Source organism: Chiloscyllium plagiosum, chromosome 24, assembly GCF_004010195.1.
Source record: "Chiloscyllium plagiosum isolate BGI_BamShark_2017 chromosome 24, ASM401019v2, whole genome shotgun sequence".
Lineage (NCBI taxonomy): Eukaryota > Metazoa > Chordata > Chondrichthyes > Orectolobiformes > Hemiscylliidae > Chiloscyllium > Chiloscyllium plagiosum.
In genome coordinates this window covers 46028370-46046180 of record NC_057733.1, presented here as the reverse complement: position 1 = coordinate 46046180, position 17811 = coordinate 46028370, and the positions used below count along the sequence as shown (strand labels likewise).

The following is a 17811-nucleotide window of genomic DNA, read 5'->3' as shown; positions in this document are numbered from 1 at the left end:
GTTCTGAAAGTGCTTTGACATTTTCTGTACAAAGCCGTGACAGTGAAACCGTAGCAGGTTAGTATTCAAGGGTTGTTTTTCAAGATAACTCGTTTTCAAGATTAGCACAACAGACAAAACCGTGCTATTTCCTACCAGTTCCAAGTAGAATAGTCTATTACTGTAAACCTTTGGTTATTATTCTGGTTATTTACTTGTCCTTTAGTCAGTTTACAACTAAGCTAATGGCTTCGCAGAGTGCTTTTTGCAATGCCCTTTTAAATCAAAAGCGATCACACAAATATTCTTAAGTAGTTTTCTGTCATTAAGTGGTAAATAGTGAAGAAGTTATTTTTTGCCCTTTCAATGCAAATGTACTGCTTTTACAAAGTTAGAGTGAAAGTCAGTTCAGCTGTTTGGTTAATGAGCAACTAGCAATTCATGTGCATCTTCAGTAAGTGGATCACCACACCACAGGTGAGAGACTTGGAGGGACCGAAGGTGTACACTGCAGACAGAGATCCTTTGGTTGGAGTGCCAGGCCTCTAGGAATTCTCTGGCATGTCTTTGCTTAGCCTGTCCCAGGATAGATGTATTGTCCCAGTCGAATTGGTGGTTTTTTTCATCAGTGTGTAGGGCTACGAGGGAGAGAGGGTCGTGTCTTTTTGTGGCTAGCTGTGTTCATGTATCCTGGTGGCTAACTTTCTTCCTTGTTTGTCCTACGTAATGTTTGTGGCAGTCCTTGCATGAAAAAAAAACACCATTTCGACTGGGACAACACATCTATCCTGGGACAAGCTAAGCAAAGACACTCCAACAACAACGCCATAAACAAACACATAGATCTAGATGCCATCTATCAATCCCTCAGAAAATGAACAGGAAATGACATCACCACAAACCCCAGGAACCCCATCCAGGAGAAAGATATAAATAGAAAGCAGGAGACAACAGCTTCGCTTCACTTGGAGGTCGCCACTGATGATGTTACCTAGCCAGGTAATGAAATGTCTGGATATCAAACCTACAGCTCAGCGAGCAAACCTACATCCTAAATTGAATAAGCTGCTGGAGGAAGTGGTGGAGGTAGGTACAATTACAACATTTAGAAGGCATCTGGATGGGTGCATGAATTGGAAGGGGGTTAGAGGGATATGGGCCAAGTGCTGGTAAATGGGACTAGATTGGTTTGGGATATTGGATCAGCATGGACTGGTTGGACCGAAGGGTCTGTTTCCATGCTGTACAGCTCTATGACTCTATATTATGTCAATATCTTTTAAATTGCATTGTCTTGTTCCCCACTTCATATGTAACTTCGAACATACAAGCAGAGGCAATTGTTTTGAATGTTATAATAACTTGCTGGAATACTCTGGAAATTATACTGAATGTTGTTCTTTGAAAAGTTGAGTCCCACAGCCTCCATTTTCAGAGCCTGTTCTATGAATATTTCTGCATCCTGAGCTCTAAGTCAATGACAAATAAGGGAATTGAGGTGGTCATCAAAAACGAATGACTTAGCAGAGTCACACCATTTCCCTCAGCTATCCAATTGGCTTGGAACATGCTCTCGGTGTAATTTGCACTCTTCAACAATATTCACTAAGATGGCCGATTTGCACAAGGGGGTCATGAATAGAACTAGGAGCATGATGCCCAATTCCAAAAGTGATAAACTTCGCTTCAATCTGCTGTTCCTCTGCGCGGACAGAGGTACCTAGACTTCAGTTGGAGAGTGACAGAAAGAAAATTCAGTTAGAAGCAAAAACAGAAATTGCTGGAGAAACTTAGAGTTCTGAAGAAGGCTCAAAACATTAACTCTTTGTTCTCTCCACAGAAGCTGCCAGGCTTGCTGAGTTTCTCCAGAAATATCTGATTTTGTTTCAGATTTTCAGCATCTGCAGTTCTTGGTTTTATAAGGGCGGTGGCACAGTGGTTAGCACTGCTGCCTCACAGCACCAGAGACCCAGGTTCAATTCCGGCCTCAGGCAACTGTCTGTGTGGAGTTTTCACATTCTCCCCGTGTCTGCGTGGGTTTCCTCCGGGTGCTCCAGTTTCCTCCCACAGTCCAAAGAAATGTGCAGGTTAGGTAAATTGCCTATAGTGTTAGGTGTAGGGGAATGGGTCTGAGTGGGTTGCTCTTCGGAGGGTCGGTGTGGACTTATTGGGCTGAAGGGACTGTTTCCACACTATAAGTAATCTAATCTAATCTAAGAAAGAACAGAGTTTACCATGGAGTTTAAGTCAGCAAACATTTCCAAAGTATGGAGCAGCAGACTGTTCTAGACCTGCCAGTTTCATTTACCATTCCTGATGGAGTGCCTTCTCTTAACATGACCCTTCAATTATAATCTTGTGAGTATCAACAAATTGTCCAGTCTATCGTTTCACTCGTGACAATACATAACATTTAGAAGAAAGTGAGGACTGCAGATGCTGGAGAAGAGTGTGGCGCTGGAAAAGCACAGGTGGTCAGGCAGCACCAGAGGAGCAGGAGAAGTCTATGTTTCAGGTGTAAGCCCTACATCAGAAATGTGGAGGGGGAAGGGGGCTGAGAAGTAAATAGGAGGTTGGGGCTGGGGCTGGTGTGGGGGAAGGTAGCTGGGAAGGCAACAGGTGGTTGCAGGTTGGGGTTGGGGAGGGTGGAGCGGCTAGGCAGGCAGGAAGATGGACAGGGAGGCCAGGTCAAAAAGGATGGTGCTGAGTTGGAGGGTTGGATCTGGGATGAGGTGTGGAGGTGCGGGTGGTGGGAAGGGAGATTTGGAAACTAGTGAAAAGGATGTTGATGCCGTGTGGCTGGAGGGTCCCAAGGCGGAAGATGAGGCATTCTTTCCAAGAGCATCAGGAGGCTTGGATTTGGTGGTGCAGGCGGCCCAGGACTTGCATGTCCTTGAGAGAGTGGGAGGGGGAGTTAAAGTACACTGTCAAGTTATTTACAAATGCTCTAATGTGCTTTATGTCTAGTTAAGCTACTCTACAGAGAGGTTCTTATATAGAATAGCAAAGTACCAGACCAAGCTTTTTTGGGCTACAGTACCTTTTTAAATGGAGGTGAAATGTCTTTCCACTAAATCCTCCTAAACATTAGCACTAAAATGCAGATTTCTATTCAAATGAAATCTCTCAATAGAATCAGAATCATCCTCTGAGTTACTTCCTCCTTTCTTCATATACTCTCAGCTTTTCTCTCACCAAGTCATGTTGGACTTCCCTCTTTCAAGAAGATCGAGCTTTTTCCCATTTTCCTTACTTTCTTTCCCCTTACTCTCCAATTCAAACTGTCTATTTCTATTTTCTTTTTCTATTTCTCTTTGTTTACCCTTTGTTGACTTTCATCTCCTTTTCCTGGATTCACGGTGGCACAGTGGTTAGCACTGCTACCTCACAGCACCAGGGTCCCAGGTTCAATTCCAGCCTCAGGTGACTGTGTGAGGAGTTTGCACATTCTTCCCGTGTCTGTGTGGGTTTCCTCTGGGTGCTCTGGTTTCCTCCCACTCTCCAAAGATGTGCGGGTCAGGTGAATTGGTCATGGTAAATTACCCATAGTGTTAGATGCATTTGTCAGAGGGAAATGGTTCTGGGTGGGTTACTCTTCGGAGGGTCAGTGTGAACTGGTTGGGCCGAAGGGCCTGTTTCCACACTGTAGGGAATCTAATCATTAAAGTTCTCTCATTTCGCTTTCTCTCATTTTTTTCCACCATGGCAAGTTCTTTCTCGTTTCTCGTTGAATCTTAACTAATTCTACCAGTAACACATCAATTTTAGGTCTCCCTCTTTATAATTTAAACTTTTAAATATTTCATCTTTGTGAGGCACTGCATCTATTTCTACTTGCAATGCCTCTCTCAGTATAGCCTCAGCCAAAGATTTCAATAATCCACTGTCAAGATTGCTCCCCCATTATTCCAGTCCATGAAATACACTTCACAATAACACTATGTTTATGTCCAGTATTTCCATATATTTATTTCTTTAAAGAATCACTAATCACTCTTAAATTCAACGGATTTCTTTCCCTCCAATAGTATCAATTTGTGATGATCCCTGCTGATGGTATGCTGAACAAGTCAGATCCCAAAGTGAAAGTGAGGACTGCAGATGCTGGAGATCAGAGCTGAAAATGTGTTGCTGGAAAAGCGCAGCAGGTCAGGCAGCATCCAAGGAGCAGGAGAATCGACGTTTCTCCTGTTCCTTGGATGCTGCCTGACCTGCTGCACTTTTCCAGCAACATATTTTCAGCTCAGATCCCAAAGTGAAACCTGGCATGTTGGCCATGAGTTTTCTTTCTGTAATTTGGTTACAAGATGTCACCAATGTACCTTTAACTGAAGAACACATGTTTGTGACAAAAGGGAAAATAATATCAAATGTTTATATATATTTTAAAAGATCAGATCACAACCATGTAAAAAGATTCAACATTTTCTCTTAATAACATCCTTTATACATTCAACCCCAGTGAAGTATCCTTCTGACTTCATTTTACAATTTCTCAATCAATTGACAAGGTTTCCCTTCTCAGCAACCTTCTGCACATACACAAGATGGAACATTGCGTGCAATTCTGGTCTCTTTCCTATCTGAAGGATGTTGTGAAACTTGAGAGGGTTTAGAAGAGATTTACAATGATGTTGCCAGCGTTGGAGGGTTTGAGCTATAAGGAGAGGTTGGACAGGCTGGGGCTGATTTCCCTGGAGCGGTGACCTTATAGAGGTTTATAAAATCATGAGGGGCATGGATAAGGTAAATAGACAAGGTCTGGGGTGGGGGAGTCCAGAACTAGAGGGCATAGATTCAGGGTGAGAGTGGAAAGATTTAAAAGGGCTTAAGGGGCAACATTTTCACGCAGAGGGTACGTGTGTGGAATGAGCTGCCAGAGGAAGTGGTGGAGGCTGGTACAATTACAGCATTTAAAAAGGCATCTGGATGGGTATATGAATAAGAAGGATTTAGAGGGATATGGACCAAATGCTGGCACATGGGACGAGCTTAGGTTAAGATATCTGGTCAGCTTGGACGAGTTGGATAGAAGGGTCTGTTTCTGTGCTGTACATCTGTATGGCTCTATGTGACTCTCTCCATCTTTCAGAGATGATATACACTGGCTAACTCACTATGTTTTTGGACTTTGATTACCGTATGACTATTACGGATCACTTCTGAAATGAACCTGCTTCTGGCCCCCTTTTCCATCTGCTGTAAGATTCAAATTAGTAAGCGCTTTAGCAATTAACTTCCCAGTAAGCTTAACATTTAGAGCAAATCACATGATTTACTGCAAACAACAGTTTGACTCTCTGTTCAAAATTGACTTTGTATTGCAAAAAAAAGTCACATCCACAGAACAAAAAACCAAAACAATCATTTACCTCTAGTTTAGAATCTGGGCTTCCCGAACAGTAAAAACCATAGTCCTACATCATGGTACCATTAGGCTAGAATTTTGCAAATCTAACTCTTTTATTCAAAATGGGAGACAGGAAGCAGAATCATTAGAACCAGACAGTTTGGGAGCAGGCCAATTGGCCCATCGAGTCGAGTGTGTGGCGCTGGAAAAGGGAATAAACCCTTCATCAGGGATTCAATCCCATAGCGTCCACACTGACCCTCCAAACAGCATCCTATCGAGACCCAAGCCCCTATCCCTGTAACCCTGTATCCCCATAGCTAATCTAACTAGCCTGCACGTCGCTGAACACTACAGGTAATTTAGCATGGCCAATCGACCTAACCTGCACATCTTTGGACTGTAGAGGAAACCAGAACACCTGGAGGAAACCCATACAGACAGTCGCCAAGGCTGGAATCGAACCCAGTTCCCTGGCACTGTGAGGCAGCAGTGCTAACCACTGAGCCATCATGCTACCCCATAAAAAAGGTTAGAAATTTCCCCCAAAAGGTTGTAGAACAACAATTTTGATTTTGTTTTTCCTCAATCAACCTAGGTGGGACTTGAACCCATGACCCGCCTCAGAAGTAGGAGCACTATTACTGTGTCACAGGAAACCTGTAGAACAGGGGTCAGGAACAGGAACCATTTTGTGAACATGATACATTTAACTCAGAGTTATCTACAGAACACAACGACTAACATTAAAAACTGGACCTCCTCTATGATCTCCAATCATTACACAATAAGAAGCATATTCCAAGCTAACTTGAAAGCAACAATTATTGCATTAGAGAGTTCTTGAAGACTTAACCTTGCTTCTTGCTGTGGAGAGAGTTGAGAATTGATTGAACTAAAAATTCAAGTCCCATTAATTTTCTGTTCATAACAACTTTTACTTAACTCAATGCACATATTTTCTACCTGATTTTCTTCAAACTCAAAAGATGTTAACTGTCTTCTCTAACAAACTCCTTTCTGAACATTGCAGCTTTAAATTGAGTTCATTATCCAAAGTTACAATGTTCAGAAATGTTTATTGCGTGATAACACAACTGTTCATTTTTTTGTTGCAATGATTTCTGATTTCAATTGTTTAATAAAGATTATTGTATTTTTAAAAAAATCCAATGCCATATGAGCCAGGTATGTTTGATTTTAATGGAACAACTTGTGTGCTTTTAAGTAACTGCTAACTTTTAAGTAACTGATGACTAACTTATTTGGGATGCTGTCGTTTGATTATAAAAGTAAATATCTGTTGAAACCATTTTGTTCTTCACACTAATGCGGTTTACGGGAGAATATGGTAATGTTCCCAAATCTAGCTTTTAATTAAACAGTACTCATCAACTTTGGCTAAGATGATACTTAGGGCTGCTTTATTGATTGGTAACACTAATTTGGCAAGAGTTTTCCAGGAAATGTAACATCATATAATTTCGATTTGGAGATGCCGGTGTTGGACTGGGGTGTACAAAGTTAAAAATCACACAACACCAGGTTATGGTCCAACAGGTTTAATTGGAAGCACACTAGTTTTCAGAGCACCTGATGAAGGAGCGTCGCTCCGAAAGCTAGTGCTTCCAATTAAACCTGTTCGACTATAACCTGGTATGGTGTGATTTTTAACTTCATATAATTTCAGGTTGCTTCTATTCACACACATCATAAACACTGATACACTGCCTGAAATCAGCATTCTTGAATTTCTACAAATTTGGTTAATATCAGATATACATCATCCTATCACTGGCCTAAAACTCCTATTGAATGTTGGTAAACAGTGACTACAGTATAAGTAGGATCACTTCAACTATGGCTTAAAGGCATGAATTAGTTATGCCAGTACTAAACTCTTCCATAATATTCCCCAGTCAGAGGTATTTTAAAGCAACTACCCCTCCCTTTCGTGCTCATCTTGCTGCATTTACAACCATTACAAGTCTCCTAATCCAGTGTCATATATAAATGATGTAATTGGATAAGTATCTGAAATAAGATCTTGTTATTTCCCTAGGAGTGATTTAATTGCTATTATCATCTTAACTATCCCACCACATTCAACCATGCACAACTGCATTGGGCTTTGTAATTCATTAACTTAACACAAGTACAAAACAGTGCATTTTTACTCAACCTTGAGTAATGACAATTCCTTTGCATGACATTCAAATTATTTTCGGTTAATATATGACCATGTCACATACCATTTATTGTGCATGTGAGGGTTTCTCAGCTGATATATAAACACGGTCTTCAGTATTTCAGGTGTAGTGTATGTTAATAGCTTTTTTGATGCAAATTTATTTTGTTGGATTCAGTTTTTGGCAATTGTATTGCCTAGTGTCAAAAGTCACACAATGCCAGGTTGTAGTCCAACAGGTTTATTTGAAATCACAAGTTTTCAGACCACTGCTCCTTCATTAGGCGAAATCTTCACCTCACAAAGGGGCAGTGCTCCAAAAACTTGTGATTTCTAATAAACCTGTTGGACCATAACATGGTGATGTGTGATTTTTGACCTTATTCACCCCAGTTCAACACCAGCACCATATTGTGCTGTGACATTGATAGTGTTGGTACCCATAAAATGTAAAGCTATTTCAAGCATGATTGGCTGTCAGTACTTCAGTCTGCCCAGTTGCTCCTATGTGGAAGGCTGTACGACTGAAAGGAACTGCTCCTACTGCCCCTGTGCTTTTTGAAGATTGTTTGTTCATATATTACTTTTTTTAAAAATGTGGTACTATCTTCATACACCTAGCAAATATTTCAGTCACAAATGCAAAGAATTAAATATAATCCATGTAATGCATAGCTGTTTTGATCTTAAAGACTTGCATCATTTATCCTTCAAAAAGCTAAAGTTGGCCATATACTTGAATATTTTTTGTACACTTTAAAAGGGAGACCAAAGTGATATGGGGATAATTGCAGATATGTTTTTCTCAGTATCATCCTTCCATTAGCTTAACATCTCCGTAGCGAAAAAGTTAAAAGCGATTTTTAAAATGTTATACCCAGGCACGTGGATAAATTCGAAGTAATAAGGCAGAGTCAACATGGTTTTGTGAAAGGGAAGCCTTGTCTAGCCAACTTATTGGAATTCTTTAATCAATAACTGTGCTGTGAATAAAGGAGGAGAACCTCTGGATGTACTATACTTAGATTTTCAGGGTATATAAAACGTGCCACATCAAAAGGTTACTGCTGAAAATAAAAGCATATGGTATAGAAGGTAACATTGACATGAATAGAAGATTGATTAGATATCTGCTGGAGTTTCAAAGAGCAAGTGGCAACCTGATTGAAACATACAATGATCCTGAACTGTCTTGATAAGGTGCAGGTGGGAAGGAGGTTTCCCTTTGGAGGACAATGTTGAACCAAGAGTCACTGTTTCCAAATAAGCTGTTGCCCATTTAAGACAGGGCTCAGAGGGTCATGAATTTTTGGAAATATCTTTCTCAAAAGTTGGTGAGGGTCTTTTAAGGAGTTGCAAAGTTCTTGATAAGCGAGGGTTTGAAAGTTAATTGGAAATTGGCGTGACTGTGGACAAAAGTTTTTCAAAGCGTCGAGTGGTCTAGTCCTGCTTCAAGTTTTTGTTTTATTCATGTGAAGAAAACAGAATACAGCAACAGCAGCTGCTTGCGTTTATACCGTACCTTCAACAGGGTGATTGCGGCAGATCATACTAGACCCTTCTGGGACAATCCCAGGCTCCGATAATTCCTCTTAATTTTGGATTAAGACAGACCCTGAAGACACTAACTTGGAGTGTAAATGACTGACCCAACCTCTCCAAGCAAAGGAACATGATAGCATTCTCTAAATAGCCCATTTAACAAGTTTATGCCAAATTAAAACAACTGCTATGAATCGGTCTGAGCTGCTCCTTACTAGTATACTCCCCACCAAAAACAGCAATGGGATCAACTCCTCAAGTTAGCCATCAGAGAAGGAAAGTCCAGTAAAACTGGTCAATGACTCATGACTGTGAGGGCTAGCACAGTGGTTATAGTTGATCCTCTGCATTTCCTCCTCTGGATGAGCCATAATGGCTTAGCGGTTAGCGCTGCTGTCTCACAGCACCAGGGACCCGGTTCGATCCTGCTATCTGTGAGGAGTTTGTACATTCTCCTTGTGTCTGTGTGGGTTTCCTCCGGGTGCTCCAATTTCCTCCCACAGTCCAAATATGTGCAGGATAGGTGAATTGGCCACGCTAAATTGCACATTAGTGTCCAGGGATGTGCAGGCTTAACCATGGTAAATGCAGGGTTACAAGGATAGGGAAGGGGAGGGAAGCTCTTTGCAGAGTCAGTGTAGACTCAATGGGCTGAATGGCCTGCTTCCACACTGTATGGGTTCTGTGATGCAGAATTGTTTTGTGCACCTCAGTGTAGTGCTCCAGTACAACCAATACTTTCATTTCAAATACCACTGTGTTTCTCCCCCCTCTGGGATATGTAATACATTTTAAAACATATCAACGCTTATTAAAAGGAACAGGCATGGATTGTAGGAAATAGGGTAAAAATATAATCTTCAACAATCCAGTTTTATTTCAATTTATATCACAATAAACTTTATCTTGTGACAACAAATTTGAAATTTTCATGACTGTTCTCAAAACTCCTGGCATGTCCTAGCCAACAGCCTTCTGAATGTACCTACACGAAAGAAAGAAATTAAATTCAGGAAGGGAGCTCAAGGATGAAAGAAAAAAGGAAAATGTTGCCTTTTAAATGGCTACCATAACAAGAAAGAAACACTGGGTGGGGGGGAGGGATTGAGTGTAAAGACAGTGACAGACATGACCAAGTGTGCATTAAAGCAAGATCAAATGCCCAAGATGGCAGAATTGAAGGAGCACAGAGATCTCAGAGGATGTTAATGAGATAGAAGATTTACGAGAATGGTTCTAGAGATGAGATACTTTTAAGTTACATGGTAGATTGGTGAATCTGAGACTATTCTATCCAGAAAAGAGAAATTTGAAAATATATTTGGGAGATGTGTTCAAGATAACAAAAGGATCTGACTCAATACACAGGCACTGTAAAAAGGTTAGAAACCAGGGGACACCATTTTTTTTTTCTTTTATTCATTCACAGGATGACAACATCTCTGGCTAGGCCATTCCTAATTTCCCAGAGGGCAGGTCAGATTGCTGTGGGTCTGGAGTCACATGTTGGTAAGCACAGCAGTTTAGACTGGATTCCCTACAGTGTGGAAACAGGCCCTTCGGCCCAACCAGTCCACACAGACCGTCCGAAGAGTAACCCACCCAGACCCATTTCCCTCTGACTAATGCACTGAATGCTATGGGCAATTTAGCATGGCCAATTCACCTGACCTGCACATCTTTGGATTGTTTTCTTCCCTAAAGACATTAGTGGACTAATTTAAGATGATTGGCAAAGAAAGCATTGGTGACATTGTAGGTTTTAGTTTATTTTGTAGTAGAGTTGTTAGAGCTTGGTTGTCCTATCCTGAAGTGTATTGGTTAAACCTGTTTGCTATATGTAACATAAACACAAAAGCACAATAGATAAGCTCAGCTGGTGGTAGCTACAGTTGTTTACAAGTCATGACATGTCACATGACATGACTGCTTCCAAAAATATACTTTATTCATAAACCTTGTAAGAGAACATTACGAGAGATCTCAACTTCAAAATTCGGTAGAATGAGACTGAACTTAGATATGATAATGGTCATATTGTGAACAATTATACATTCCATACATGGCTGACAGCCTGAAGGTCAAACATTTCAAATTGAAAACTGCAGAAAATGCAAGAGAAAATGATCTTTTCTCCATACCCCATGTTGTGCTCCGAGGTGCCTCAATATAATATCACTGTGCTTAATGTTAACAATGTGCAATCCTTGCAAGGCACAGGCCTCCAGGGGACCCACCACCTTGGTGTACAACAGCTGAAAGGTCAAAGACGGTATCCCTTCCCCATGGTGTCTCTGCAGCAGCTGGAGAAAGCTTTAACACAGCCCCCAGCAACTATTCCTGCACTTTGGAATGTGCCAGTCTATAACATTCAGACACTGGCAACTCCTTCACAGTGGAAAACCAGCGAGTCACAGAATTGGTACAGAGCAGGATTTGGCAGTTCAGCCTATCATGTCTGCACTGGCACACCAAACAGCACCCTTCCAGCTACATTTGATGTTTATCTCCGTGCATGCCCCTGGGAACAGCCCGTGTCAGGAATCAACAAAAGGAGTGAATTCAGACAATGTAAAAGATCCTTTGTTTAAAAACCCGTAGAAAACTAGTGACTGGAAACCCATCTAATCAGATGATTGTGATATTGGTCCAAGTGTATACTAGTCTCTTCTAGAGGATGAATAAGCAGCAAGAAAGCATGAATCTTGATGGCCCTCTTCCCCCTCATACAAACAATGACGACAACAACCTGAACCAGGCCCATGTCACCATCAAGTACGGCAATTAGGCAATGACCGACCAATCAGATGGCACAGTGCCAAGCAGGGATGTGTGCATAAAATACGTATCAGATAATAAGTGTGGAAGCAGGCCATTCGGCCCATTGGGTCCACACCGATGCTCCAAAGAGCAATCCACCCAGCCCCCTACCCCTGTACCCTGCATTTCCCATGCTTAATCTAACCAGCTTGAAAATCCTAGGACACTATGGGCAATCTAGCACGGCCAATCCACCTAACTTACACATCTTTGAAATGTGGGAGGAAACTGATCTGGACACGGGGAAAATGTACAAACTCCACACAGACAGTCACCCGAGGTTGAAATCGAACCCGGGTCACCGGTGCTAAGAGACAGCAGTGCTAACCACTGAGCCATTACGGCTCATCTGGAGGAGGGAAAGACAGAAGATCAACTGTAACCAAAAGATAAATGAACACAGTCAACGGAGGTTGAGATATGTTCCATTGACCTTTGCCAAGTATCAGTATTAGCCATGTGTTCCCATACCCTGTGGTTTAATAACCATTCTGGGCTGGAAGTCCCTTTCTGATTAGCTCTCCAAACCTAGTCAATTAATTGCAATTGACCCTAGTCTTACAATTAAAATTAAAACAAACACAAGGTATTATGAAAATAAGAGCAAAATACTTTGGATGCTGGAAAACTGAAACAAACTGAATGCTGGAGAAACTCTGCAGGTCTGGCAGCATCTGTGAAAAGAGAAGCAGAGTTAATATTCCAAAACTGGTATGACTCTGTAAACAAATAGTCATACCAGACTTGAAACGTTAGCCCTGTTTCTCTCTCTGTACAGATGCTGCCAGACCTGCTAAGTTTCTCCAGCATTTTCTGTTTCTATACTAGATCATACTGCACCAGAAAGGTCTTCCTCACATTGTAAGTGGTTAGAATCTACACTGAACTGAGGGATACATGTGATTTTCAAAAAAGAATTGGATAAGGAGCTGAAGAGAAAACATTTGCAGGACTAGGGAAATGGCAGTGAATTAGAATTAGCAGATTTACTCTTTCGGAGAACTGTAACAAACAGTAGACAAAATGATCTTGTTCTGTAACCATGTCGTGTCTCGGATCAAGACCAATATCTACTTACTGAGTAGTCCTCTTTTAATAAAGCAGATTTATTTCTGTAGTAACAACACACAGCCATTTCCAAAACAGCAAATTTACATGACTCTGCAAAATTTCTGAAGTGCTTTAAATTGTTCTTGATATTTTGGCAGACTCTGGCTGAGTCCCTGCATTTAAGCCAGAAGCCAATGTTCAAGTCCCATTTGTCTCAGATGTGAGTTATAACATGTCCAGGACATGGTGATTAAAATATCTAAAAACACACTGATCTTACTAACATAACTTCAGGAACTACTTCCATAACACGGGGGCAAGATAGCCGAGTAGTTCGCATTGCTGCCTCACAGTGCCAGGGACCCAGGTCCGATTCCACCCTCGGGCGACTGTGCAAATTCCACAAAGACATTCTCCCTGTGACTGTGTGGGTTTTCTTCAGATGCTCTGGTTTCCTCCCACAGTCCAAAGATGTGCAGGCTGGGTGGATTGGCCAAGGTAAATTGCCCCCGTTAGTGTCAGGGATGTACAGGCTAAGTGGGTTAGCCATGGGAAATGTAGGGTTATAGGGTCGGGGTTGTCAGGTAGGTCAGTGTGGGCATGATGGACCAAATGGCCTACTTTCAGGCTGTACAGATTCTGTGAACAGTAGGTTTTATTTTCCGTAAAATGTAGAGCTAGCTAATCCTCCTTAACTAGGTTCATAAGCGCAGTGTTAATTCCTCACACTGCTCTTTGAAATGAACTTTACAAGCAGGAATCTGTCATGTTTTTTGGCCTTAAGTATCAGTTCCATCAAGTTTCATGGTGGGTTTTTCTCTTCAAAACCTGACGAATTTCTCACTGCGTCTTACCATCCTCATTAGCTATTTACCCAAACCCTTTTGACTATATTGTACCCTTGCTATACCCAAAAAAAGAAACCCACCACTGTCAGATACCCAGAAAATGAATCTGTATCGCCAGCATTAGCACCATCTTTGAAAGCCAATGGGGGCATCTTGACAAGCTCTGTCATTCTGGGGCTGCCCTGCACATCTCCAGACATGGCAGAGAAAAGAAACCTGGTTTCTCAGTCAGGCTTTTGGATGACCTGGTGAACAGGGTGGTGCACTGGTGAAATATTCTCATTCCTAGGACAGCACAACATCAAATGCTGCCAGGCTGGACTGAGGGCACCACCCAGGCTGACACCATTTCTGCCATCTGGAGGAATGCCCAACACTGTTGGAAGAAGGTCAATGATCTCCTCCACTCTGCCAGGGTAGGTGCCACCATCTTGACCCTGATACTTCTCACTCACACACTCTCTCTCTGCTACTGCACCTACCTCCCCACAAGACGCACATTCTACCACTCTCACTACTGCCTGCAACACTCTCCCACTCCCACTCCTTGGCACCACTGCCCCTTCATGCACTGTCTACTCACTTGCTCGCAACCTCCCCACCTGCACCAACAATGAATGCCTGTACCATCCACTTTCATCTCCTGAAATAGCTGCACCTCTCTCATTCCAGAAGGGAAACAGCCCACAGGAGGCAAAAGAGCCAGAACAGGTGGCGAGCTGCCTGACATTCAGCACCTCACCCCAAATGAGGAGGGGCCCTGACTGATTGCCCCAAGTGACTTAATGATTATGGCCAAGTCCCTGGCTTTGATATGTTCACTCAGCCATGATCATATTGAATAGCAGGGTAGGCTTGGTGGGCTGAATGGTCTGGCTCCTATGAATTGTTAACTTATTCCACACTGTTGTAACAAGTGGTCCTTGCTTGGTTTTGTCAAAGAGGTTTCAGACACACAATCTCAGAAGCTGCCCTTGAGTTCTGCAACAGGACCCCTGCCCAAAGGCAGCACCCCTTCAACTGAGCTGACAGTTGCTGACAATAAGGGCACTTTTCCAGACTTTGAGCCTTGTATCTATGGCTGAGGAGCAAAAGGCATAAAAAGATAAGGCAAGGCAGGGATACTGTGAGCATCCAGGTAGATTCAGAGTGAGTGAGTGAATGCTATGAGAGCAAGTGAACAGCCTGGAGCTGCAACCTGGTCCAGTGCATGAACCGGGTGCATCCCCCTCAGCACTCAGTGTTCTTGCATTACAATAATGGCTGCCGATACACCCCAGCAATGAAGGGGAGAGGTATACGGAATGTGGATCAGAGAGGAGGGTTCCCACAGATTGGCATTGCAGATGGTGCGTACGGCAGTGTGCCTGGATGTCTTACAGTGGTGAATAGGTAGAGACCCTTTGTAGTCTGGAGTGAGCTGAAGTCACTGGGTATTTTTCTTTTCAAACCCAGTTTCCTAATCAACCTGTTATTGCACACCTCTGGAGCAGGGTGGGATTTGAACGCAGGTGTCTCAGTCCAGAGGCACGGACACTATCACTGAGCCACGAGAAGTTCTAATGAAGTCACTGGGTATCTGCTCTAACTTAAATGCCAAAAATGTGCAGCATTTAGTTTACTTGCAATGGATAGTGAAGATGGAAAGCTGCCTAATGAGGAGTTGCTGTTAACTGTCAATAATACCTTCAACAGGCAATTCACCCCTGCTTCCCATTTGACATAAGGGACTGGCCAATATTGGGCAGTGGTCATGTCTGTCCCTCTGAGTCAGGAGGCCCGTGTTCAAGTCCTACCTGATTAGATTAGCTTCCCTACAGTGTGGAAACAGGCCCTTCAGTCCAACCAGTCCATACCGACCCTCCGAAGAGTAACCCACCCAGATCCATTCCACTTAACTCAGGCACCTAACTCTACAGGCAATTTATAGTATGACCAATTCACCTAACCTGCACATTTTTGGACTGTGGGGGGAAACCCACACAGACACTGGCAGAACGTGCAAACTCCACACAGACAGTTGCCCGAGACTGGAATTGAACCTGGGTCCCTGGCGCTGTGAGGCAGCAGTGCTAACCACTGTGCCGCCCCGAAGATGTGGGTAATAATGGAAAACCAGCCTCATCTCAAAGTGGATATCACTATTTGGCATCACATTAGACACAGTTACATTTCTTTCCTGAGCTTATCAAGCAAGAAGCTTACTAGCATCTCTCAATAGGGAGGAAGATTCCTGCACTGCAGGGGTAGTGTCTCTACCTGTGGGCCTGATGACCAGGTTCAAGTCCCTCATGCTCCAGCAGTGTAATAACCACACCGTGTAAAAATATCTACAATGTAAAAGGGGGATGCTATTTTCGTCCAAAATAAGGAGAAATGATTTTACTTAGAGGATTGTGAACCAGGAGTCCTCTGCCACTGTCTCTGAGTGTGTTTATGGGAGGGATTGATCGAGTTCTGATTCCCAGCACAGGGTTATAGGGATGGGGTGGGCAAAAGCTTTTGATGTAGGCGAAAGTGAGGACTGCAAATGCTGGAGCTCAGAGTCAAGATTAGTGTGGTGCTGGAAAAGCACAGCTGGTCAGGCAGCATCCGAGGAGCAGGAAAACCATCGTTTCGGGCAAAAGCCCTTCAAAGGTTTTGATATGTTCACTCAGCCATGATCATATTGAATGACAATGTAGGCTTGGCGGGCTGAATGGCCTGGCTCCAGTCCTTATGAATTGTTAACTTACTCCAAACTGTCGCCAACACCGCTGTAACAAGTGGCCCTTTTGTCAAAAATGAGTTTTCGAACGTGATTGCAAAAAGATCTTTCCTTTAACATTTACGGAATCATCACATCGCCTCTCAACTAGTCCTTCCTGACAGAAACAAATCCACTAGCTTTTCTCCCAAGTGTCTCCAGTTTCGTGCTGACTGAAAGGGCGAGGGGGATGTGACTCTACAACATTTGTACTATTGTAGCAATGGCCTCCTCCGAGCTGTAGATCAATGCTAACAACCCTGGTGCCCTCGAGTTAACGCTATCTCCTGGAAACGTTACCCTTAAGGATCCTGCCATGTTAAACAGTGAGGGCGTGTCAGGAACGTCGGCTAGGGAAACGCTTATTGTAAAATCCATAGCTTTACTTGGAAGGAAGTGAGGCTTTCTGTTCATATGCCGAGTAACATCAAACACTGGGGTTTTCCAACGGCAGCAAGTTTAAACGTGTAACTGCTCAGTGCTATTGTCAGCAATTGGAGTAAATCGCTACATCACAGCAGAGTGCAGCAAACTTTTCCACAAGTTAGCAAATTCACCAACTCCAATCTGCATAAATCAGACATTTCTCAGCAACAGTGGGGAGAGAGGGGGAAAATAAAACCACATTACTCACAGATAGCAGCAAATCATTCTAATCCAGACAGCCTAAAAGTCACATAGCTCACTGCATATGGCTGACCTCTTGTCAGTATTGGGCTTTAACTTTACATTTGCTGGAGATCCCTCCTCTTTAAATATTGGTAACGCCTCTCTTTCACAGAACAGTGCAGAGGAAATCAAACACGGTCAGATGGTGTTTTTGAAACCGTCTTTGTATCCCTTTCCCAATTGTGAGGGCACTTGTTACTGGAAAAACAACCGAGACAGGAGTTTTGGCTTTAATAATCTCTGGAGGGAACAGTTATTTAAAGAGGCAGTTGCTTATTAGCAGGGAGCTAGCTATAGTCACGTTCCAAAGTTGAACTGTTACAAAGCAACACCCATCCCCCAAACAGAATAGCACTCTGTTTAACTGTTGAAAGTTTCCTGTATGAGTTGTTTTCGTTTTTACCCTGTTTCTGTCAAATTGAAAGACCACTCGAAAAGCAATTCTTAATAAACTGAGAAAATGCGTTTTACTCATTATTATTTTCGTTTTCTCCAAGGTGTGAGAGGCACGATTCGATTGCAACTCAAAACCCACAACACAAATAATTAAGTACATTAAAACAGTAACTTTCTGCAAGTGAAGAGACGATATTTGAATGTTTTTTTTGCCTCTGCTGGT

At 42.6% G+C, this 17811-nt stretch overlaps 1 protein-coding gene across 2 annotated transcripts in view; it reads right to left on the bottom strand.

The window, feature by feature from the left end:
- st6galnac (ST6 (alpha-N-acetyl-neuraminyl-2,3-beta-galactosyl-1,3)-N-acetylgalactosaminide alpha-2,6-sialyltransferase) overlaps window positions 1-17510 on the bottom strand; it is a 116630-nt gene extending 99120 nt beyond the window's left edge. For both annotated transcript variants that reach the window (XM_043714974.1, XM_043714976.1), the window contains exon 1: window positions 17158-17510. Coding sequence is in view for 1 of the 2 variants with exons in the window: in XM_043714976.1 (XP_043570911.1) it covers window positions 17158-17174 (17 nt within the window). In the remaining variant the exon portion in view is untranslated. The remainder of the gene's footprint in view (window positions 1-17157) is intronic.
- Between the last annotated feature and the right edge of the window lie 301 nt (window positions 17511-17811).